General features: G+C 37.4%; 1 protein-coding gene across 4 annotated transcripts; it reads right to left on the bottom strand.

Moving 5' to 3' along the window:
• Positions 1–227: 227 nt before the first annotated feature.
• far1 (fatty acyl CoA reductase 1) lies at positions 228–26,260 on the bottom strand. Of its 4 annotated transcripts, none has more exons than XM_077516309.1 (13): positions 26,106–26,260; positions 19,585–19,697; positions 18,144–18,260; positions 17,627–17,802; positions 16,965–17,144; positions 14,616–14,793; positions 14,446–14,490; positions 13,269–13,396; positions 12,956–13,023; positions 10,805–10,976; positions 5,058–5,187; positions 3,426–3,553; positions 228–3,357 (listed from the first exon to the last, which is right to left on the bottom strand). In XM_077516309.1, the coding sequence occupies exons 2-13, from the start codon at positions 19,684–19,686 to the stop codon at positions 3,198–3,200; spliced, it is 1,584 nt and encodes a 527-aa protein (XP_077372435.1). In that variant the 5' UTR covers positions 19,687–19,697; positions 26,106–26,260; the 3' UTR covers positions 228–3,197. The 4 variants fall into 4 exon arrangements, with proteins under 4 accessions (XP_077372435.1, XP_077372437.1, XP_077372436.1 ...); XM_077516311.1 differs by lacking the exon at positions 26,106–26,260 and adding an exon at positions 25,618–25,674; XM_077516310.1 differs by lacking the exon at positions 26,106–26,260 and adding an exon at positions 24,733–24,789.
• Positions 26,261–26,289: the final 29 nt, after the last annotated feature.

Here is a 26,289-nt window from a genome sequence, read left to right on the forward strand (position 1 = left end):
CAGAGCCTTTACCGTATCATAGTAGTATAGGAGTCACCTCTTTAATCTGACCTCCACAAAGCAGACGAGTGAAAGTGGAGGACTGAGCTGTTATGCACTGATGGGAACAGGTCAACTGTGCAGATTGAGATTAATGGTTTGTTTCTATCATGCTGTCACTCTTGGCTTGATCCGTGTTGACGGATGCAACACACATGCAAATATACACACATTTATGAACAATAATGTCAGCATATCAAACAAACTTTATTATTTTTTGGGTTTCATAAAAAGGCACGAGTTGATTTCTTTTGTTTTTAAGTGAATACACAAAATACAGTAGCTGTGACTGAGTTGGGAGCGATGAATCAGTCACCTTACAAAAATGACAAGGTATGAAATATAAACCATCATCCTGCTTAAGAATGCAACTCCAGATAAACAGAATATACATTCGTGTTTGCCACATCAGTAGGAGTAGGAATGTCCAAAACTAAACGCCACACGCACTATCAATTGGATGTACCGGTCAAATTTTCAACAAAGCATAAGAAACATGCCGACTCTTAGGATTTCAGGAGCGAGTATATACATAATTACATACATTTCTAATGACATTATTATTCAAAATAAATCGTGTTAAAACCTGTTCCTGGTCAGAACAAGTCTAAATATGTCATGTGCAGTATGTGCATCAGACAGCATTCGCCAACATTTGTAGGATGCAAACCCCCAAATTAAAATTATGTTTATGTTGATTTCTGAATTTAGTCACCTTCAGGATTCTGTGAATTTAAGCACTAGTTTAACATAAAATAAGATGGCTGTATGAGCCCTTAACATTTAGACCAATGGTATGATTTTCTCATCAGATTTGGATCACAACATACCTCAAATTACTTTCAAAGTCAAGATGATGCTTCGGTTACTTGCGCTTTGCTACCGAATGAACATTTTTTGGCATGATTGAGTTCATCTCTCTCACTTAAGTACACCACCAAACAAAAGAGCTGGAGTAGAAATGCAAACAGTACAAAATTGGCCTACTCACACGCATATTCACATGGACAAAGCTTCTCGGCATTCATTTGACATTTCCCGAAGATTACATTAGACTTGATTTACAAGAACGTCTACATGAACATTTTTGGAGCTGATGGGAGGTTAGGCTATCTTACACAATTACATTCAAATGAAAGGAAAACCTAAATATAATAGTTAAACTAAAGAGCTTGAAATGCAAAAAGTTTCATGTTATGTCCACTAATAGAATTAAAGCAGATAGCATTGGTTTAATAGGCGTTGGGTAGTTCAAAGACCCGCACAATTACAAAAATACATCTTCATTTAAAATCTACCTAAATAGAATAGATATTCACAAAATATGTAGCTCTCCTCTGATTTTCACATTCTTCCAAATGCTTAGGCACAAAAGTGTGGAAGTAACAAAATGACACATTATTTTGGACATTCACAGGACAACACATGAACATGTGACACTTAATTGTCACCTAAGCCATAAAGACAAGAACAAACATCAGCAAGGTCACACCCAGAATATTCAAACATTGTAGTGTTCTTAGCAAAATAGGAAGGAGAAAAAAAAAAATACATAAACCGTTTAACCGTTCAGTAACATTAATGAAGTCAACAGGTGATATACAAATATTTGGTGTTGCCTTATGGAGGCCAATGCAAATTTGAAGCTTCAAAACTTGAACAAAACAATTGATACACAGACACTCAAATTAGTAGTTTGGATTTAGCAAAAAAAAAAAAAAAAAAGTGTACAATTGTCACAAATGTCGAACATTGAAAATTAGTTTATTTAGCAAATAATAGGCACTGGTAGCTACTGTACATTTTACATTATTTAACATGCTGAGGGGTGACCTTTGACCAAGAAAGGATCAAAATGGAAACTGTTATTTCAAGCTCATATAGAAGCTAGCCTTAAAACAGATGTAACGTCACCAGTTGGACATTTGTCATTAATATGAATCACGTGGCTTTGTGGCAGTTGGGGATGAGGATACCCTGAACAAACACGAGGTCTTAAAATGAGGGCATTCACTGTTAAATGGACAACTTCAGCTACCTTGCCAACAGGCATACTTGTTCTGTTTTTGTGGGCCAACTGTTAAGGCATCTCAACTTATGTACTGTAGGCTATATTGTGCATGTATACATATATTGTATTGGTGTTAATGTTTTATGTTATGTTTGTTTTTTGTGTGTGTGTGTGTTTATGTAAAGCGCTTTGTGACAGCTGCGGCTGTTTGAAAGCGCTATATAAATAAACTTGAGTTGAGTTGAGTATTTATACATGTATACAGTACACAGACATAATCTGTATGTATGTGTACATATATACAGAACATAGCTATGTACACTGCATAAAAATACCGAGGACCCCCACTCATCGTATGTAACAGGGAACTGTGAATCCATCCATGTATAATAGCAATTATGAATGAATTGGGGAAAAAAGGGAAACAAAAAAAAGAAGCTATATACTATGGGCCTATGTATTTTTTTTTAAAGCTTTTCCACCCTCCGCCCCCCCAAAAAAACGGGGTTGGCTCCCCACAAAATTATATTTGCGATTTGTGAATATTTTCGAATCAGTGAATCCGCGAATATGCCGGGGTCCACTGTATATATTTGGATACAGTATATGTAAATATATATACTGTACCGAACTATATATACTGTAGACATAATATATACAGCGTACCCACCCATGCATGCACGTACACAGACATGGACACTATGCTTCAAGTAACAAGACAGTGTAGTAGGACTGAAACCAGCGGTGTGTTTCTTTGTTGGTAGGCAGTCTGGCAAGTACACAGACGCATGAAGGAGTTAGTTTGTAAAGACCCCCCTCAAAATAAACCTCAACAAAATCAGGTCCATTTAATCCAGCTTCTCATAAACCTGACTAATATCAATTGAGAATTGAATAGATTGTCAAATATCAGAATATAAAACTCAAACTTTTGCAACATTGACGTTGTGGATTCCAGACAGGTATTTCATCTGGAATCATTGAGTACAACTGCTGCGAAGGCTGCACACTTTTTTTTTTTTTCCTAGTGTGCCCAGAGGACACACAGAACTGATGGAATAGATTTGCATGTTTCTTTCTAAACATCGGCAGCCAGTATTTTCTTCATTTGTGCCACCTTGCCTCCCTCTCCTGGAGCTGTGGATCATTATTTCATGGTCGAAGATGCTCGGAAGTAGGAAAGAAACTTAAAGCAGAGGCTCACTACAAAGTACCAGATGTTTCGAGCCATCTGAGATCGGGCAATGAAAATGCGCCAGATGAGCACCACCAGGATGGTGTTGAAAGTGTAGCGGATATTCCTCAGCCTAGAAAGGAGGACAAACGCTTCAGATTTAGTGTACATATGGAGCTGTTTAATGCAAAACACACTTACTTGTTGAGGTGCTTGCGTGCAGCAGGCAGGCCTGACAGCTCTTCATTCAGGACATATTTTTTCGTGCCCATGCAGTAATTTTCCATGTACTCTGCCCAATTCAGCTGACGCACATCGAAATTAAACACCTACAGCAGCGAAATGGAGAAATATTGTCATCTGTACTATATACTTTGCGCAATGTCACAGTGGAAGAAGCAAGATTTAAAAAAAAAAAAATGCTACTAGTCACTCTTAGTTTGTCTAGGTACTCTTATTTTGTCACATAGGCTTCTATTCTGTCACATAATTGTGCCTTGCAGCCAATTTATTTTGTAGTTGCTATGCAGTTGCTATAGGAGGTATTAGTTGTATTTTATCTAGTCATTTTATCTTGTATTTGCTATACAGTTGCTATGTCCCTTGCGATGATGTTTGATGACGTGTTAGCCACTCTATCTAGCCTCGTGCAAATGTCCTTAAGGAGAATGTTGTCAGTGACTATGCGACTAGTCACTTCTAGTTTGTCTAGGTACTCTTATTTTGTCATAGGCTTCTATTCTGTCACATAATGGTGCCTTGCAGTCATTTTTATTTTGTAGTCCCTATGCAGTTGCTATGGGGGGTATTATTCTTAATTTGTCTCGTCATTTTATCTTGTATTTTTCTATACAGTTGCTATATCCCAGATGATGTTTGATGATGTGTCAGCTGCTCTTTGTCTCGTCTCATGCAAATGTCCCTAAGGAGAATGTTGTCAGTTACTATGCTATTAGTCACTCTTGGCTTGTTTAGGTACTCTTATTTTGTTATATAGGTTTCTATTCTGTCACATAATTGTGCCTTATAGCCAATGTATTTTGTAGTTGCTATGCAGTTGCTATGGGAGGTATTAGTCGTATTTTGTCCAGTCATTTTATCTTGTATTTACTATACAGTTGCTATGTCCCTTGCGATGATGTTTGATGACGTGTTAGCCACTCTGTCTAGCCTCATGCAAAAGTCCCTAAGGAGAATGTTGTCAGTTACTATGCTATTAGTCACTCTTGATTTGTCTGGTACTCTTATTTTGTCATTGAGGCTTCTATTCTGTCACATAATGGTGCCTTGCAGTCTTGCTATACCGTTGCTATATCCCTTATCACGATGTTTGATGATCATGTATCAGACACTCTTTGTCTATCCCCATGCAAATGTCCCTAATGAGAATATTGTCAGTCACTATGCTATTAGACACTCTTAGTTTGTTTAGGTACTGTTATTTTGTCATATAGAATTTTGCCTTGAAATAATTTTGTTTTGTAGTTGCTATACAGTTGCTATGGGAGGTATTAGTCAGTCTTACTTCGTCTAGCCATTTTATCTTGTATTGAAGCAGTTTTTTTTTCTCTCTCTAACTTACAGCCTTTGCATATAGAAAACCACATTCCATTACATCTATTTAAGTAATGTGTTCCAGCAATTTAAGATTCCATCACGATTCCTGAATAGATGTTGTTCACTTATAAATGATTTACTCAATCGTACCTGGCCTACGACAACACATTAACACGCAGTAGTTAGCCGTCAGCCAAGCAGCATACTTTGTTCAGAGAGTGGTGTTTGCACACGTGTGAGAATGGGTGCGTATCTGTCTGTGTATGACGCCCTTACCTTTTTATCCTCGGGGCTCATGTGGGCCATCAACATGGCTACGTTGTCTGTGCTCCACACCCAGGAGTGACTTGTAAAATATTCTAGCACCATCATGGCCTTATGAAGGCGAGTGATCGTCTTCATCATCCTTGAACAGGTAAGAAAGTGAAGAAGGCAGACTTTGAATGAAGATTAAAATAAAATAATGGGATAGAGCTGGGAGTATGTTGTTGCCATAATTCAGGGAGGGATCGCAGAGGTTAAGCGAGGCAAGGTTAAAGACAACAAGCTGTGTAAAAAAGGCGTTGAGTGTGAACAAAAGCATGATCTTGGAAAAGGAAACGAACAGGATGTTACAAGTGAGGAGCAGGAAAGTGCTTTAGTAGGATTGCTGTTATTAGGACATGAGAGCCAGTCGATGTATCTTGGGGTCATGATGTGCATATGATTCATCATTACACTTTCAAATTATTGGCATACTATGACAATGATTTTCAGGATGTGGTAATTGATTTTTTTTTTATTTTTTTTAAAGAAGGTGATTCTAGCTAGACTATGGTATGCATTTGTACGCCTTAAAGGGACACTTTACTTATTTAGCCATTTTTGGCAGTCAGACATTAACTCTGACTGCCAAACGTTTTCCAAAAAACAACCCCGACAGTGCCAGCTGATTTCGAGCATTTTCACTCATCTTTCAAGGCAAACAAAATATTGTGCACTACGACTACATAAACATAAAAAAAGTGTGTTTCTACCTTAATCCGTTTGACACCATTTGAAAATGGGTAATTTGAGTGACATAAGCAAAAATAGAAAAACAAAATGGAGAACACGAGCTGTTTGTCAAGATTTTTTTGCACAACAGTGACTTTGACACTAATACTGTATTTTTTGTTTAGTGACACTCTGTGAATTAGATTTTAAAGTGACAAAAGACTTTGATCATTCACGTTATCGTTGAAAATGTTCTATTTCATGAGATTCGTCATGTTTCATTGTAATTTCATACACCTTGGGGCCTTTGAAAAGATATACAATGCTGCCATCTGCTGGCCATAGTTAGTAGGTGTCTTTTGATTCCACAACCCATTGACCAGGCAGCACTCCACTTAGACGTTGCACTACCCATTGATTAAAAAAAACAATAATAATAAAAAATAGTAAACGTCAATTAACGTTTATGGCAGCACTCATTAGGATTTTAGCATACGTCATTAAACGTTTTTAGCGGTCAAAGAGCTAATATTTTGCCTATAATAAATTTGATATTTTCATTATTTTTCATCCTCGGTGTGTTCGTGAGTATGGTTGGATGGTTGGATGGATGGATGGTTGTTCGTCTCTGTGTGCCCTGCGATTGGCTGGCAACCAGTCCAGGGTGTACCCCGCCTACTGCCCAAAGGCAACTGAGATAGGCTCCAGCACCCCCCGCGACCCTTGTGAGGATTAAGCGGTCAAGAAAATGGATGGATGGATGATTTTTCATGTACAATTAGTACCTTTAAAAACACATTTTGCAACTTGCTGTCGACTGAAAATGACATCACAAGGGGTCAGGTAACCAATCACAGCTCAGCTTGTGAATGTCACATGACCAAGCCTAGAAAACAGGTGAGCTGTGATTGGTTACCTGAGCCCTTGTGATGTCATTTTCAGTTGACGGCAAGTTGCAAAATGTGTTTTTAAAGGTACTAATTGTACGTGAAAAATAATGAAGGTATCAAATTAATTATTGACAAAATATTAACTTTTTATTGCTATAATGGGCTTAATAAGTGAAATATCCCTTTAAACAGGTTTGACATCCTACTGCAACTAAGTGCAGTTCTAAGAAGTTGATAGTTTTTAAGCTGATGACATTTAGGGCACAAGTTTTTTGTAAATATGATCTTTTAAATAGCTAATGGTCAAGGGTTCTAATAGACTATTTTTTCACAAAGAAAATTAAGCTGCGCATTTTCCACATCCAGAAAATGTCATCCATCAAGAGAATCCATTTTAAAAAAAGATATTTGATATATGGGTCGTTTTAATGAAGTATGTAGGTTGATATAAAACACGATGTTGAACGCATAACAGCAAAATGAGAATTCTTGAGGGGGGAAAAAATGGAATGATCTGAGCCTTCATACTAATCACTTTGGAACCAATTAGATTAAATTCACACGAAGACTCAGATTCGATCTGGCAAAGCAAATGAGACAAACAAGATGAGGAGTTTGCATGTGTAAAAAGCACATAGTGGCAAAGATACTGTAGCTGCTGAAAAACCGAAACCTGCAATATTTTAACCAGACTCATTTTGGCCAATGTGATATTTGTAATAACAACTAATCGCGGAACACACACTGCATTTTGGAATAATCCATTTGATATGTTGCAGGCCTATGACAAAATCTGTGTGACAATCACCAAAAGCGAAGAAAAGTGGGAAAATCCTTGGAGAGATAAGTGACCAAGAAAAGGTCCAAGATTGGGCAAGTGAAGACAATCTTGGTCTCATTCGACCATTATCATCTTTGTCAGGTGGTTGACGATAAAATGGGTGGAGGGTTGTGGTGCATGATTGTTCTTCAGAAAGTTTCATTTTCTCCACACAATGTCTGATCAACCAGTCTGTTCTCCACTTCATGCTTAATTTGTCTGGGTGGCCAGCTCAAACAGTCAGTCTTTCTTATTCCCCTTTTTTTTTTTGGGGGGGGGGGGGGGGGGGGGGGGGGGAGTTATTTGAAGCAACTGTTTTCTTGGGATAAAGTTAGCATAAATTTCCCTAATTTCCTAATTTGTCTCACCCTCCAAATAATATGAATTATTTTAGCATAAGGTTGCAACTAGAGGTGTCAGTCGATTAAAATTTTTAATCGTAATTAATCTCATGACTTCAATAATTAACTGACAATTAATCGCACATTTTATACCTCAATTTATATCTAAATTTTCAATAAAATGTAATTCTTTTCCTAATTTAAATATGGTTTTATTTTTTTAGTCAACTCAGTGTATTTTTCTTTTCATATTAAGAGCTGACTAATTTTTAACATGAAGTAACTTGTGAAATTATTAAGGGTGTCACGATTTCGATTTTTTATCGAAATCGATCGAAATTACGTCACGATTTCGAGCATCGAAATAGAAGAGAGGACACACGATTCGATAGGTCTATTTATAGCAGCAGACCTGCAGCCTTGGAAAACGCTGGATTCAAACATTTAATTAGTGTACTTGAACCACGCTACAGTATGCCCAGCAACTGTAAATGTTGGGATATAGTTTGTTCAGGCTGTATTTGTTCCATGACTTTGGATACAATATATTTTTTGTTGTTGTTGCACATTGCACATTATTTTAAGAGGAACGCACAGCACACTGTTGTAACCAAAAACAGTCAATAGATGGCAGGCACCCACTGTGACTTTTTGTTTTTGTTTTTTTATTTTTTATTTTACACTTCAGTAAGAACAAGACGGTTAACTTTATATTGTAAATAAATTCTTTGAATTTGATCATTCCTGCCTAATGTCAATTATCATATATTACATAAATTTACACAAAAATAATATGGAAATTGCATCACCTATATGTAGCCGATCTTTTGAAATAAGATTTACTGTACAATGAATAGAACCAATGATCATAGACTAGCCTTAGCCTACAGAAGCATATGCCTCTGTGTTATAAAGTGGGGGAGCGGAAAAAAAAAAAAAAAAAAAAAAAAAATCGAAAAAAAAATCGAATCGTGACCCCAAAATCGAAATTTAAATCGAATCGTGGAGTTGGCGAATCGTGACACCCCTAGAAATTATGCACATTTTTAAAACTGTAAAATACAACCTAGTCCACAGAAATATATGCATTATTTAATTTATTACTGCGAAATTGTGCTTTTATTTTGTCAAGCTCAATAGGATGCGCATTGTAAAATGACGTGTATTTACTGTATACGAATCAGAAATGATCGATGTGTACTTTTCATATTAAGAGCTACTTAATTTTAAACAAGAAGTAACTTGCGATCTTCTCAACATTTTAAAATTGTAAAATAGAACTTGACGCCAGTCCCCACAAATATATGCAGTATAATTTAATTTATTACTGCTAAATTGTGTTATAGTGACTCCTTTTCACGACGTTGCACGATTTTATTTTGTTAAGTTCCCGGATGCGCCGTGATGCCCCTCTCAAGCGAACACGTCGATAGTACTTTCACTTTAACCCGACGATGCTTTACTGCAACGAAACAGAAGACAATGTTAGACTTTCTCGAGCTGCTGAATAAAATACACCTCACATCAAAAGATCAAGTGGCTTGGAGTCCCTCCAAGTGACAAGACGGCATCCATTCGGCTCTTGGCTCTCACATGGGGTTGAGAGACGATACCTCTTGGAGGGCTGTAGCAACTATGCTGCTGTGCTAATTGCTAACACTGGTGCTACCGAGTGCGTTCTGTCAAAGCAGGGAACTGGTGGAAGTGCTACACCGTTAAAATGGCTCCTTCACTCGAACATTCTGCCCCTTAAACATTGTGTATTGTAGCTCCAGTGCAGTACAGTGCATTTCTATTGGGTAATTTTGACATGAACGTTTCTGCTGCTTCGTGACTGGAATTCTCTTTGAGGCTTTCCAAATAAGGAAGCGATAGTTAATCGAGCGTTAAAAAAAAAAAAAATCCTCTTTTTTTCTCTTTTTTTTCCGAAAAAAAAAAAAATAATAATAATAATTAGTGCCGTGAAAGTCACTTTAAGTTAATGAGATAATAACGCGATAATTTTGACACCCATAGTTGCAACATAGCTTATGTTGAAAAATAAAACTCAAAGAGGAACTGGAACACTCTCCAAATACACTTTATCATTCCTATCCAAGGGACATCCCATGTGACTAAATGTGTGGCGCGGTTTGTGAGCAAAAACTGGGCCCGACTATCAGGGATAAGAAAAAGTGAGCACACAACCTTACCGAGGCTTTTGGCCTTTCAGCCCAAGATAGAAGTCATAGAGGAGAGCTGGCAGCGTGTGGCTGACAATTGTCCAGTACTGATTAGTAAAAGGGTTGGAGCGGAGATTGACATTGGGCCTTCTGAAAGCCTGCTCTAAAGGATTGCTCTTGAAGGTCATGTTTATACAGTTTTCTGGAGGAGAAACACATGACAAACAAGGAGGAGAAAATAGGAGGCAATTTACAATCTGTAATCCCTCCTCTTGTAGTTATTTAACCATTCACCTATTGCGTTATGCTATTAACAACATTAGCTTGTTAATAGCATCATGCAGTGAATAATATCAGCAGATCAGATGAGCTCTGAAATAAAAAAAAGTGGGTGAATTCAATGCCCTAAAGTCATTATTACAAACCAGCAGCTAAGCAAGGCAGCTGAAAAAGCATCAAAACTTCGGTTGGGTTTCCAAAGTCATCCTCAGGTTGGAGCCCACTTTCATTGACTTTATTTCGACTGCACTGAGATGACCAACTGTACGTAGATGTCCAGTATATTTGGAAACTCAACCGGGGCTTAACCATAGTGGTAGAACATAAAGCGTGCATAAACCAGCGATAACGCCCCAGTCATGCAGAGGACCATCTGGGTTATACATTCTTACAAGCATTGCATTACACATGAGCAACACAGTTTTCACAGGTTACTACATTGACAAACAAGTGACAGCAGTTAAAGCAGCAGAAAAGTCGGTGTGTGGGGGGATTTTGTGCATTTCAGAAAACAGGAGGGGCCGGGAAGGCCGATACGGCGACAGTTTGAGGTTACCTGGGTTCTCGTCCAATCAGCCTGAGGTACACATCATACAAGAAGGCTGGAGCCTTGTGGCTCACAGCGATCCAGTATTGATTGATTAGGTGATTGGATGTGAGATTAACATTGGGCCGACGGAAAGCCTGCTCGAGGGGGTTCCTCTTGAAAGTAGATATTACATGGTATTCTAAAACACAAAAGTAATCAACAAGGAGAGTAAGATGTGTTGTATGAGTTTTAGAGTTTTGTCTGGAGCTGTGCCCATACATAACCTTAAAGAGGGGGAAAAGGCAGATTCAAAATGTTCCTTTCTATTAAACCAATTTGTAAGACATCTTAAAATATTGACCTGCATACAAGTAGTAACATTTTTCAAATATTAGCAAAATTGTTAACCATTTGTATCATAATCAGGCTTCAGTGGCCAGATGGTAACTTACTTACGAGTAAGTTTCGATGAGGACAGTAGTTTTAAAGCTAACGAGCATGTACACTGGCTCTACAGCGGATGATCCATGCAATAGATCCCACCAGCCATCACATGGACCTTTCAATACGAGTTTCCAAACACATCCATGCTTTTTAGACACCTTCATCTTGGTGAATGCAATTAATTGCTGGCTGACATGAAGCCTCTCTAAAGCTGAGCAAGTGTAATAATGGCTTTATAAAAACCATCATGCTCACAAGTGCAGCGAAATTTCTATATTACATTTGCAAGGCCAAGCATTTCAGTGCTCGATGCTTTATTCCAGTTTAAAATTTAATAACCCTGATGTACAGCTTCATGTCTGGATTCACCTATTTACTTTGAGATTTATTTATTTTTTTAATCACATTTCTTGAACCGAACTAGCCTTTTGAATATTTACAATCAAACTCAAGCATGCATCCTTGCTTTCAGTAATTGCTTTTAACCGTGGATAAAGACCACAGTAATCCATTATATATACAACTAAAAAGAAAAAAAATAATCAATTAATGGTGTTTAACCGTCTCAAAATAATGTTTAAAGCCCATCATGAAGGTTTACCAGTTAATATACAATTTATTTATTTATTTTTTAAGAGAAAGTGAGTATAAATTAAGAGGAACAGATATTTTCTCTAAAACAAAATATAGAACAAAACAAAAAGAACGATGTATTTCAACTCAAGGTGTCAGTTTATGAAACATTCTGGATTGTAAAACAAAATCCTCCCAGTCTTGTTGTTGATTCGGTGCAGATAACATAAGTTTTACTTCTTTCTGTCCCCTTTCATTTTTTTAAGGAATGAAATAAAAAAATAAATAAATAAAAAATGGCAAAAAAAAAGTGAATGAGGGAGTGTTATGGAAATAAATTGATAATGATTCTGAATTCTTCATAGATTGAGAAAAAAAAAATGTATACGCGTGAATATGTAGTAGAAAATTCCTGCATCCAAATGTTGGCAGGATAGTTTAAAAAAAATAAATAAATCAAACACCCAAGTATAAATTATAACAATGTTAGTGTAGTATTTAAATTAATGGTAATTAATGGAATTAGCTCTGATCTGACCCGATTTCAACCTAACGACACCCAACAATGACTAATTAATAGGGATGTAACAATAACGATGTTATATCAATCGTGATATCGCAATATAAAAACGTCAAAAAAGTTAAAAAGTCAGTTAGATTTCCATTTGTGCAGTTTTAGCACCCTCTGGTGGCTAGTTTTTTAGTGCAGTTGAATTTTCACAAGGCATGTTTTGTCCCTTCTATGTTTCAAATCCATGCGAATGGTCAGACGAAGGAGAACGTAATATGCTTGTGAACCGAGTCAATATGTGGAGGAACTCAATGTGTACATGCATTAGCAAGTAAGTGCCCTCAATATATAATATGTACAAAAGCACACTATTGTGTTTTTTTTTTTTTTTTTTTTTTTTTTTTTTTTTTTAAATTACCTCCCCACATTATCGTGATAATCATCGTATCGTGACCTTCATATCGCGATGTTTGGATATCGCTACATCCCTACTAATTAATAGCCAGCATCCACAGGAAGCAGGCAAACAAATTGGATTTGGATTGGATGTTGTGCAGAAATTATGATTAGTTTGCAGGTTTCTCTTATCTACAACTACAACGCTTTTAGTTTTTTTAGACCGTGTTTAGATAACAATAGATAAAACATACCAACTTCTCCCCAGCGAAATGGGTTGATGCCACCAGTTGTGCAGTTGTAAACCAGGATGGATTTGGGCCTACAACGAGACAGAAATCTTTATTTAAAAACACAGTACAAACACAAACAATTTGTTTCAGGATTGATCAATCACATTGAATGTGTTTAATGAATCAATTCCACGTACTCCTCATATAACATGCCGAATGAACTGTGCGGCCATTTAACACGTTTTAAGAGACTCACACATATATGTGCCCAGTTAGTAAATCAGTTTCCACATCTGATAGCAAATAAATCAAGCCTAATTGTTGTGTTTCCAACCTGTTCTTTATTTGTGATCCAGAATACCAGGCTGCAGCCAGTGTAGCATTGATGACTACATCTACAGGCACCAAGTCGGCTACTGCGTCATTCGATGCTCTCATTGTACGTAGGATGCCTTTACCTGCCTTAAAAGGGAGAGAAAACATGATGAATCCAACTATGCATCTCAAAATTTAAATGCAGGCTATTTAAGGCCCACAAAGGTTCTTTTAAATGACACAGGAATCAATTTAAATATCAGTAAGACGTACAGTGAATAGTATTTGACCCATTTTGTCGCACTTAAATATTTCATATCTCACAAAGAAATGCAAGTCAATAATGAAATGCAGTTTTCTAAATTATATTTATAGTATTTTTTAAAATTTTCTTAATGGAAAAGACAATCAAAACTTGACCATAAAAGAAAAAGAGAAAAAAATAAATGCCGCCATTTATATGATTGTCTATGGAATGCAGAGTTCAATTCTCCAAATCAAACCTAACGTGTTGAATCAAGAAATCACTGAAATAGACAATGGGTTGTGCTACAAAATAATACAAAATATGAAGGCATTGTGCAATGATCAGAACAAAGAACAAATGAGAATCAAGGTTAGTGAAATCTACAATATCCCTCCAGAAAAAGAAAAGAAAAAAAGACGAAGAGAAAGACATATTCGAGGCTTTGGGAGTCCATCGAACCACGTTAGGACTTTGGTTTTCCTTTGATGAATAAAATAATTACTGAGAAAATGCATTTTATATTTACTTGGATTGTCTTTGTAAAATATAAACCACTTGTTTGACAATTTCAAACATGGACGTGTTTCGGGAGCAAAAGAAAAAGAAAAAAAATCAGGAATAGTAAGAGCAATAATTTAGGGGGGAAAAAAACGAAAGTTTGAAGTTCAAAATATGTTAGTCTAAGGTTGTGCATTTATCCAACAAAAGACGATTCCATACACACCTTGATACATGAGATACAATACAATTCAAGGAAGGTACATTTTAAAATGTAACGGTTAGGATTAGGGTTAGATTAAATCAAAACTGACTTTCCAATTCAAACCAGTTTTTGTTACACCACGAGTTCTGTCTAGTGGTAAAAAATAAAAGAAAATGTTACAGTTTCAAGGACTTTATCCACTGATTAATAACAAAATCTGTCAACCATGTTTCTCCCATTACTTACAGCTATGAATATTCCACTAGGTCCATTGAAATTATCGATCCAACCCTGAAACAGCACATAGAAGTAACGCGTTATTATGATCGATACTGAATTATTGGTATGCGCGATACAGTATTGTTCATCTATACTGGCTTCAAATTGGAAGGAAAAATATTATAATCAAAACTCACGGGAAAAGGTTCTTTCCAGCTGGCACCGACTATGGAGGGTCTGACAATAGCAACATTGAGGTCACCGGCCTCCTGCTGCACCAGATACTCAGCTAATGCTTTTGTGAAGGTGTAAGTGTTGGGTCGCTGACCAATCAGCTTGGGAGTCAGAGCAGACACCAGTTCATTGTCCATCCAGCTGGAGACAAAATTAATGCATGATTGAGTTTACAGTTGCCAACGGAGGTTTACATATGCTCATCATGGGCACGGATATCAGGATTTGGGCTTCGAATGGCTTATTTGAACCTTTGTCTCCACTAGCAGCAAGTATAGCTGCATTTTGCAATAAAGGAATCTGTTTGAGCTTCCAACTGTGTGCAAACCAAAACGCACCACCCAGTAGTTTAAATATTAAATCAGTACAAATAGAAGACAAGTCATATCTGTATTCAGGTAGGTCTTGTATGATCCACAAAGAAAAAGCATCGTCGTAGCTGTTTAACTCATTCACTCCCAGCAATTTTCACAGAAGTAATCCCGTTTGCTGCCGGCTGTTTTACTGGATTTTGACTGATTTTGCAAGGCCCACAGAATATTGTGTTCTATTGCTATAAAAGCATGGAACCTATCAAAAGAAAGATTAAAGTCTCTCACCAGGAAAAAAAAAAAAAGTATATTTCTATCCGTTTCCGTTTTGCAGCAATTAGCATTAGAATATGGCTAAGTTTCATCAATTTTCACAAATCTATGAATAGTGAGTAATTGAGCTTTTTTTTAACATGGCCCTGGTTGATCTCCTTTACTTTGTTGCCACCTGCTGGTCATTTGTGTAATAGCTACCATTTATTCAACGAGCGGCTGCATCAAAGCCTTCTGTATGCTCTAGCATAAAAACAAACAAACAAAAACAACAACAACAAAAACGTATATATACGTCTTTGGGACACTTAAAGCATTAAAAAAAAAACATATTTACACATCCCCCACCCCTCCCCACATTAAAACGGTTCCCCATCGTCTGTGACACATTTTCATCAAAACCTCCCAAAGATCAAGAATAACATGTTACACCCCTAATTTTGTCCTGCTGAAATTAGCCTCCTTTAGTGGGCTTTCCTATCTCATGCAAGTGAGACTGCTCAATGCTCACTGCACCCCATATACTTGTGGACCAATGGTGAGAATGGCTTTTGTTACCATGACAACTCAGAGTGGAGCATGCATTGGCTGTACGATATAAGGCACAAGTGTTTAAAAAAAAAAAAAAAAACCACACACAAAGTGTGAAGCGCACGCAAACCCCAACAAAGATGGCATGGCTTGTATTTATTATTCCTCGCAAAGTCAGCATTTCTGCATCAAGCTACCAGATTGCACGTCTCAATTAGTGTTTGGACACTTGGCCAAACAATACACACCTAGCTAGTGTCAACTATCCACGAAGCTATCAATCAAACTTTATTTATATAGCACCATTCATACATTCAAATGCAACTCGTACACACAGACACACACGCAAACCACAACATGGCGGGGGCACAGAAGGACCCTGTAAGGAAAGGCACCCAGGAGGAGTTCATCTACACTGAGAGGGATGACGGCCAACCACCACAGGCAGGAATGCCATCCCAGAGACCACCGGCCCAGATTGACATGTGCTACCAAACACTGATTACTAACGTGCAGACAACAAAATTCAATGCAGCTATTGTATCTATACCTGTTGGCTTTGACATACAGTAGTGCTTCAGGCAGTGTAGTCAAGTCAGGATTTGAAAGTGGCAGTTTATGGGCTGATAAACTCGGTGTGGGTCCTGTATTATCCAAATCATGGCATCACAATTTTGGAAAAGTCAGAGCAGCCTGATCGCAGTAGCGATGCAAAGTTTCCCCAAAAAATGACAATCTGATGCATGTGGTTGGAAAATGGCAACGCACCAAGAATTTTGAAAATCAGATGAAGGGTAAAAAAAAATGGCTTCGGGCCTTTTAAGGAAACACTTTTGTGCTTTATTGCCTTTTGAAAATCGCCTCAAAAAAGCCCTTTCAAATTAGAGTAACAGTTTAATTTCACTATATCTCAACATATTACCACAAAACTTGACAAATTCATGTGTTATTGATTTGATAATCTCACCCCATAATCACACCTGATACTAAGAAACAGTTGTCAAACACTTGAAACGACTGACAGCTGACACTGACAGCCTCTACAATAACATGACCACAATGCTAAGTCTATCACAAAAAAAAACTAACTTGTTGGTCATTTTAATCATTTCACATCTGAATTCAATCTAGTCCTCAAAAAGCATGCAACATTGAGTAGCTGATATTTCCATTTGGTCAAAGTCAAAATGAACTTACTCCAGAGCATCAATGAGTTTGAAGTACTCGACCGGGGGAGGATAGACCATTTCCTCAATGAGCTCACGATCACAGTTGGCGTAGGCTGTGGATACATGGATGAAGATTTCTAGATGTGTCATCTTATGGGCCAGAGCGAGCATCTTCTGAGTAGCCAAGACATTCAGCTGCATTGCATCTCTAAGAGGAAATTTTTAGAAAGAAAAGTCAATTTGTAGATGTGGTCCAAAACCCACGCTGCCTTATCTGTTTAAACACATAACCAGATCTTTACCCACACAAATGTCATTTAATATGACTATCATTTCTCACTCAGCAACCTCCCCCTTAAATTACCCACTAATCAAACGGCACTGCCCCATTTTGTTCAGGAGACAAACAGAGGGAGGGGGTGGGGGCTTTTGTTGAGTTAAGTATGTAAGGTGTCAAATATCTCTGTGTACTGCAAACAACACTGACTCACACCAACCAACGTGCCATGCGAAATGACAAACTGAGCAAATATCCCTAATATTTACGGATACCCTCACCGCACAATTAAACAACGCTCTTCAAAACACTCAACATGCTTCATTTGAGTGATATTGTTGTACAAGCACAGTTAGAAAACTATTCCGATGAAGAAAAGACCTTGAAATGCAGCTTGCAATGAAAATACTCACTTCAGTGGCTCATTGAAGCGGATGGTGGCGGCACAGTGGAAGACAATGTTGACGCGTTCAGCTAGTAAACTCTGATTGTCCTTACTCAGATCCAGTTCTGGCTTTGTCAGGTCACTGCTCAACGCAATGATCTTCTCTGCAAAGCTTGGCTGCTCATCATGTAACCTTTCAAACAACTAAGAGAGAGATGTTTTCATTAACATAAAATAAAAAGCACCAAGTAATCCTTAATCTGAGATATTTTGAATCAGTGCCATTAAAGGAGGGTCTTTCAGCACTTTTGATATCAACAGATGTACAGTAATCAGGTTTTTCAGAATGTGTGTAAATAAAACAACAAGTGTGACATTAACCAAGTAAATAAATACAGTAATTTTGCCATCCGCCCATTTCTCACATGGCTTAGGAAGTTCCGCTATATTACTAAGTAATCCAGTCGTAAATTTGACTTCTTTTATGCTCCCATGCTAGCACACTCCTATCCCTTAAGGTATCATTGCATCTCAACACTTCTTACCTTGCTGCTGATCATGTCAGTAATACGGTCCTGAGGGCTCTGGCCAGCTTTTGATCTGACCATCACATAGACCGCATTAACTCCTGGGCATGACCGTAGCAGCTTCTCCAGCATTACCTGTAGTAGTTAAAGTGGAACGAGGTAAAAATAATAGACAATAAAATGGAGCATATTGTTCTTGTAACCCAAACAAGGTTGTTCTGGTTTTAATCTCGGCCATATTATTTATATATTACATAATGGGTTAGACTAACTGGCTTGCAACAGTTTTACTTTTTCCTATTATTTAAAGTATTGACAATTCAACTTTAATTGTATTTCATTTTATTTTTTATTTTTTGGGGTCAGTTTTCTTGGTCTTTTTATGTCATTTTTGAAAAAAGAATGCAATCAATAAAAATAAATAAGTAAATAAATAAAAAAAAAATAGCATATGTCAATAGATCCCATTAGGGTGCCGGGTACACAAGTAAATACAATTGTGCTGTTTTTGTCCCGATTTTTGCTAACCAAGGTAATCAAACCCCCCGACATTCTTTGTATTGGTGTGTTCATCCTGACAATGGGGTCCAAAAAGAGTCGGGCCAATAATGGTAAACTTGCTGTCAGGTTTACCTGTTTGACATCTAGTAAACACGACACAAAAAGGACAGAAGACACTCAAGGCTCGCGAGGAGAGACACAATTCACTCCTGCACTCTCTGAAGAATCCTCTCCTCACCCTCTCTTTTTAGTTGGTTTTCCACGCCCCTAGTTACATGGGTGTTCTAACCCTAAAAATGCAAACGCATAGTTGGAACACATTGAACTTGTTTGTCTATGTGTTGTGCATGTGAGTGGAAGATTGCTGAATACACGTGTAGTCAAGTTTGCCATCATTTCTTAACAGAAAACAGGCGGCCTCAGCAGATTGGCTCAAACCATTCTGCTACGTTAGATGTTGTGGTTCTTCAGCTTTTTGAGTCATCTCCAAATAGCCAGGCTATGTGAATGTGAGTGGGAACAGAGCAAAGCATTCTTCAATGCAAGTAGAAGCAGTTCTTCATTGCAGCAAATGTATGATAACTTATTATTTACAATTATTCCTACACTTGCATAGCACCTTTCCAACCTACAAGCCACTCAAAGCGCTTCAGTTCACACTGTCTCCTCATTCACCTACTGATGACACAGCATCTGGAGAAACTGGAGGTTTTCAGTATCTTGCACAAGGGATCGAATCCACAACCACTGGATTGGGAGACGACCACTCTAGCAAATGAGCCATGCCGATAATATTAGATAACAAATGTGTTCAAAATACCACATATTTAAAAAGGAAGAAATGCATTTCATAACGTATACAATAATACCACGCTGACGCCGAAATCTGCTTATGCTTGTTCCACACATTGGTTCAGTCAGACCCATTGACTCCCTGCCAAGGCAATTACTATTGTACCTTTCCCATGAAGCCAGTTGCTCCAGTGATCAGCACATTTTTCCCTGCATAGTATTCTGGGATGTTCATCATGTCTGCAAATGTGTTTGCTGAACTCCTCATCACCACTCCTCCTGTTCAAAAAGAACAATTTCACAAAAAAAAAGGATTAGCGATAAGAGAACATCTTGAGACTTTTTCGATGTGGAGAACTTCCTGTATAAACTGCCTTTTCGTTTAGCAATTAGCACTACCTGATTCATCATCAGTTTGAAACGTACATTTGTCTGGTTCCCAGTCGAAACTTGGCACACGCCGTTTTATACCCAGAGGGCAGCCTGACTGCCAGCAGTTGGGTTAATAAAGTTCATGTACACAACACATGGGCTAATTAGCATTTGTCTGGTTATGAAGGATAACTTTCAATGGGATGTGTTTATTCTTTGTAGGATTGCGTCTTATCAATAAAATGATGTTGGCTTTCAAGAAGACACATACTGTCCAGCTGATAACAGGCCATTTAGTGATACCTTAAATCAATATTGACACAGCGTTATCTCTTTTCTCCACCAATCTCTTCATATCACTGAAAGGCTGACAATGAGTATTATTAATTCCTAATCACTGCGGAAGGTGGGGATGACACACGCACGCACACAGTTCATATTTTATTTAAATTTAAGAAGAATTTAGGTTAATAATTATGACTTTTATGAATATAGCATCTTTAATATTTTTGTTGTTAAATCGTACGGTATTACGGTAACACGATATGCAGGGGCGCACCAATGTGTTGTCTACAATTCTGGTACATTTTTTGTTCCATACTGGAGGGCAATTTTATGAGGACAGTCCAGGATAACAGTTCACGTTATACAGGACTGTCTCAGAAAATTTGAATATTGTGATAAAGTCCTTTATTTTCTGTAATGCAATTAAATAAGGAAAAATGCCATACATTCCGAATTCATTACAAATCAACTGAAATATTGCAAGCCTTTTAACCATCCATCCATCCATCCATTTTCTTGACCGCTTATTCCTCACAAGGGTCGCGGGGGGCTTCTGGCACCTATCTCAGCTGGCTCTGGGCAGTAGGCAGGGGACACCCTGGACTGGGTGCCAGCCAATCGCAGGGCACACAGAGACGAACAACCATCCACACCTCGGGACAATTCGGAGCGCCCAATTAACCTGCCATGCATGTCTTTGGAATGTGGGAGGAGACCGGAGTATGCAAGCCTTTTATTGTTTTAATATTGCTGATTATTACTTCTTTTTTTTTTTTTACTTGGTCTGAGGATATATTCTAATATTTTGAGTTTTCTTAAACTGTAAGCCATAATCAGCAATATTAAAATAATAAAAGGCTTGCAATATTTCAGTTGATTTGTAATAAATCCAGAATGTACAGTATGGCATTTTTGCTTATTTAATTACATTACAGAAAATAAAGGACTTTATCACAATATTCAAATTTTCTGAGATAGTCCTATGACCACATAATTTACTGTGTACATAGTACTGAGTAGATCACGATTCAAAATGGATTTGTAGAAATAGGTCGTTATTGCAAAAGGCAATATGCGGTTACGAAAAAGGGGAAGGCATGTTTTAAGTTCCGTTTGCAAACACACTTGTTAGTTAATAAGTGTTCAGAGAATATACACTTTGAACAAAACATAACATTACAATCATTGCCATTATTGCTTTCATTGCAGTAAAACTAAAACACAACTTTCCGTTCATTTGACTTGAGTAAATATAGCAGCTGATCTTTGGCTGCATGTGCTGGCTCTCTGTCCCCTGTGGGTGTCATTAACATTTCTGTGACAACTAACAACGAGTTGACATGAGGCAGATAGTAAATGTGGCCTTTGCGGATACAAGCAAGGCCGCAGCCGAGACAACATTTCAACAAGGTCGACAAGTGAAGAGAATGGCAAATGTCACCCGTTTACCTCCAAATGCCGACACATTGTAAAATGGGTTGAGAAAATTATACAATGCTATAGGTGAACGTAAAAATAAATAAATAAAATTATTTTTTAAATTATGTAAATGTGAATTAAACAGTGCAAACAGGTGTCTGCATGTGCTTCATATTCAGCACATAAAAGACTCTCTCACAGAGAAAGCTGTCCGTTATGGTAGAAAAAAAAAAAAAAAAAAGTTGGCCATGAAAGACTAAATCAAATACGTGCTAAAAACAAACCAGTCATAGAAAGCAGGTTAATCTTAGGTCTGAACTACTGTGACCTTTAATCGGGTGTCTATTCTTGAGCTAATGTAGCTTACACTTTAGACAGACGGGCAGCAAGCTGATCCTTGATGTCACATCCACACACTCAATAATTCATCATTTAGATTACATCCATTCTATCCAAGCACAACAGCATAGATCATCAGACAAGGGAAAGTTTTGGTCTCAAAGGCGCAGTGCTGTGCTTGGGTGAGAACGAGAAGGCTCACGTTTCTTTTGGGGTTTTACAAATCAACTCACTTATTTAAATCTGCCAAGACAAAAACTAGAAAGAGATCAGTTAAGAGTTGAACCAAGATTCAGCAAAGGCAACAGTTTCAGGGCACATTTTCATGAAGTGAAAATTCAAAATCAGAGCACAAGTCCGGAACAATTTGCCTATTGAGATACAGACAGTATTGTCACAAGCCTCGAATTGCACGTGACTTACACAGACTTATAGTATATTATGTCAAAATGGCTTCTATAGTTTAACAAAACCAACAGCTAAAAATTGAAGCAGGCCACGTCTCAATCCTAAAAGAAACCACTTATGTGCATAGACGCTGTAGTGTGGTTTATAATTATGTACAAACACTAGGGATGAATGATTTTGATAATCTAACTGCGATTCCTCAATATAGCGATTGCAATTTAATACGCAATTATTTTATCAAGGTCCTCTTTCCATGTTTATTTAACAAATGCAAACAGTACACGATTATGAAGAAAATATTCATCATGATTATTTTTGTAATAATTGAAATCACAATTAGGGCGATAATTTATTTCTTGGTACAAAACAAGAAAATGTTTAATAAACGAAAAAAAATATTACATAATATACCTTTTGGATTTCCTTTTGGATGAAACAAAATGTATTAAATTAGTTATTTTAAAAAAATTTCAAAAAGGTGAAAATGTATCAAATGTTAACTAAAAATTAGTATTAATAATCTTTTGTGATTATGCTGATTTTGTAATTGTGAAGTGTAATCATCGAAATTGTAATTTAATTTTGATTAATTGCACAGTCCTAGCTAGGGGTGTGAATTGCCTAGTACCTGACGATTCGATTCGTATCACGATTCACAGGTCACGATTCGATTCGATACCGATTAATCCCGATACGAATGGTCACGATTCGATACCGATTAATCCCGATACGAATTTATAAGTCGATTGTTGCGATTTTTTTTCATTCATATTTAGAAAATACTAATCAGTAAGCTTGTAGAGTGTAAGATTTATATGAAAATGTATTATTTATTTATCTGAAATTTCAGTCTTATAGAGGTTGTAATCTGTTTCATGTTTGAACAGCATTAAAATAAAAATATTAAGGCTTAATGTGCCGTTCATATAACATTCTTCCATGCTCAAGGTGTGAATCCTAAAAAAAAAAAAAAAAAAAAAAAAAAAAAAAAAAAAAAAAAAAAAAAATCGATTTTGCCTATTATTGAATCGATTCGAGAATCGCGCGATGTAGTATCGCGATATATCGCCGAATCGATTTTTTTTAACACCCCTAGTCCTAGCAAACAATAAATTAATCTATTAGCAAACAATAAATTCATCTATTCTATACAATAAAAAAATACAGTATCATATTTATACTGTACATACATATTGTGGTCTTATAGCAGGGTCTTACATTAAGCCTTCACCCTGCCAGAACCAGTATTGTCGCTGTATTCATGATATAATAGAATTTTCAATAATTATTTCATATTTAGAGTCTTTAAACTGCTTTATTTACCGGTAAGTCTTTAAGAAAATATTACTTTGGTGAAGCTACTTTTTCAAATTGTTTTTTTTTTTTATCTTGCTCAAACCAATCCTCAAGTTCAACCCATAATATTTATTTATTAAATTTGTACTGGCCCAATTGGGCAAGCATCAGTGAAGTACGGGTGGCCCGTACGCACTTACATGAAAATGAACCATTAAGTACCGGCAATATGAAAATTTATCTACTATAATTAGAGTTGTGAAGTTACTACACACTTTGCCTTATCTTTTAAGCATTCATTATGACAACTTTGTGTAGTATAAACATAAATCATTAAATCATAAACTAGATTACAACAATGCAAATATGTGGCTTTATGATATCTTTTCATGTTTCATGAAACAATGATATGTAAACGTGGAATGCACTTCTCAAAGGCGAAGTCAAGTCAAAAATGTTCTTTTCAATATGTTCTATCCGCCCCCACTTGTCTAAACACGGCATTTGTTTGTGGAATATGAATTAAGCACAGTGGTGGCATTCAAATAAGGGAAGCTCATTTTTTCCCGCCTCACACAGATCATCAAATGAAGGGGAAGAAGATCTGTCAGTTACAAAGATGAAGGTATTAGCGCATATTAAGTCAACAAAGTGATTACACAGCAGTCGATATTTCACCACTTTTCGGGCAGGCAGAACATTTTAGGGGAAGATGCGTTTCCCTTACAGTCTGAGAGCAATCACCACTGATTAAGTAGCAAAAGCCACCCATTTTTATCCATCTTAGGGGGCGGCCATTTTGACTAAATATGACATCACGGGCTGTGTCCGAATGTGCACCCTTAATCCCTTTATATTGCCCTACTGAGGGGTCATGCCATTTTATTGGGGTGTCCGAATGTCCATGGCACTCAAAATTACCCACAATGCACTCTGAAAAGTACTGAACATTAATGTTCACTCAACCGGGTTGACGTAGACACTTCCACATGGTCACCAGAGGTGAGGATCCAACCCACAATCTCACAGCTGAGAGACAACCACTCAATCACTGAGCCATGCCATCCCAAACACTATGGAAATAATTCATTTTAGTTGAGAATATGCACAACAAAGGAAAAAGTACAGTTTTAAAACATTTTCATTCACAATAAATAGTTATGCACCAGTGTGACGTGACAGGTACGGTGGTCACCTGATATGTGACGGGGAGAAAGTAGTGAGCTGGCTGTCAGACTGCACACTTCATAGTATGAGGTCGGAAAAGCCAGACTTCCCACCTTCCTCAAATACAGCATAAGGACTCGGGTAACGACCAACCAGAGCTGATCATCATTTGGTCATGTGAGTTTGGAAGTTATTTTTATTTAATTAGGGCAATTTTGCCGAAAACGCCTAAAAAATAAAAAAATAAAAGGTGTATACAAAGTAAACTTGAAGCTGTTTTTGAACCATTTGGAGTATCAGCGTAGTTTTTTTTTTTGTTTTTTTTTTTTAAAGATATCACTGAATTTTTGCCACAGGTGGGACATCTACACGCTAAGTTAATTCCTGTTGCACACATGCAATATTAATCAGAATTCCGTGTTTAGGTTAGTGAAGCTGGACAGACAGACAGACACACAGAGATAGATATCAATTAGCTTAATTCACAAATCAAAAGTCAAATACATGTCAACAGAACAACAGAACTTACATTGTAGCTGAATAAAAAGGGTTACGCTGAAAAAAAATTGTAAAGATTTTCTAACTCATCTGACTCTATGAAAATGAATTTATTTAACAAAAACAAAACAAAACAAAAAAACATAATTACAGACCGCCTGAAATGTTTTTTCTTCCAAATTGCATTCTACTAAATAGCAATGTCGATTTTAATTTGATTAATTGTTCAATGTCCAGACGTAACAAGTTTTAATGGATTACTTTGGGGTAGTGACAACGCGACCCCATCGTTTTATACGTCCGTATAAAATATATTCAGTGCACACAAAATATTCAACCCATCAAAACAGACCTCATGAACATACATGCATGCATGCATGCATGCATTTGTGGAAATCTAAAGTGAAATCCAGACCGTAAGCAGTGAAGCCACCGGATCCCGTGATTCCAATTTCTCGCTGATGCCTCGCATCACAACCACACCATTAAGCTTGTGGAGTTCCACTTCAACACAGTGACTATATTATTTGTAACATTGCCACCCAGACCCAATGGTAAACGTGCTTGCCACAAACGCGTCATGTTTTTCTGCCTTTGCTTGCTCACAGAGAAAGTTTAACAGCGGGCTGGCTACAGAGGAGAATTCACATTACTGTTTAGCACGAGAGCCCCGCGGCGGCTGTTAAAGTGGCTTGGAGATTGTTAGGGACATTTCTGTATCTGTGGTAGCCAAGGGAAACAAACATGAGGGTGAGGTGGAGGGGAAAAACACGATTCTTGCTTTTTAAGCATCTCGAGTCGCCTGGCGCACAAATTGGCGCTAAGAAAAACCACCGTTGGAAACAAACAATTCAGTTAGGAGAGAATATCAACTCACGGGTGTTTTGCATCGCTTTTACGTACCCAAGCGTTGATGTTTCCGGGCTTGCTACCTTGTTAGCCTGTTGCACAGCGTTCTGATAGCAGGGAAGCAATCGGTTGGTATAGCTAAATTCAACAGAGTGGTCACTCACGAGGAAGCTGGCCGTGGGGCGGGTAATGTGACGTCATTACGTCATAGGAACGGCGTGCTCCCCCCAGGCAAAGA

The sequence above is a fragment of the Festucalex cinctus genome, chromosome 3 (assembly GCF_051991245.1).
Source record: "Festucalex cinctus isolate MCC-2025b chromosome 3, RoL_Fcin_1.0, whole genome shotgun sequence".
NCBI lineage: Eukaryota > Metazoa > Chordata > Actinopteri > Syngnathiformes > Syngnathidae > Festucalex > Festucalex cinctus.

What these genes read in the sequence shown, in the direction of transcription:
- far1 (XM_077516309.1), bottom strand. Translation starts at nt 19,686, where the DNA reads ATGAGGAGTTCAGCAAACACATTTGCAGACATGATGAACATCCCAGAA. An exon ending in GCTGGAAAGAACCTTTTCCC is followed by an intron (nt 14,491 to 14,615) that starts GTGAGTTTTGAT and finishes GTGCTGTTTCAG; the next exon opens with GGTTGGATCGATAATTTCAA. An exon ending in CTAGTGGAATATTCATAGCT is followed by an intron (nt 13,397 to 14,445) that starts GTAAGTAATGGG and finishes CTCCCTTTTAAG; the next exon opens with GCAGGTAAAGGCATCCTACG.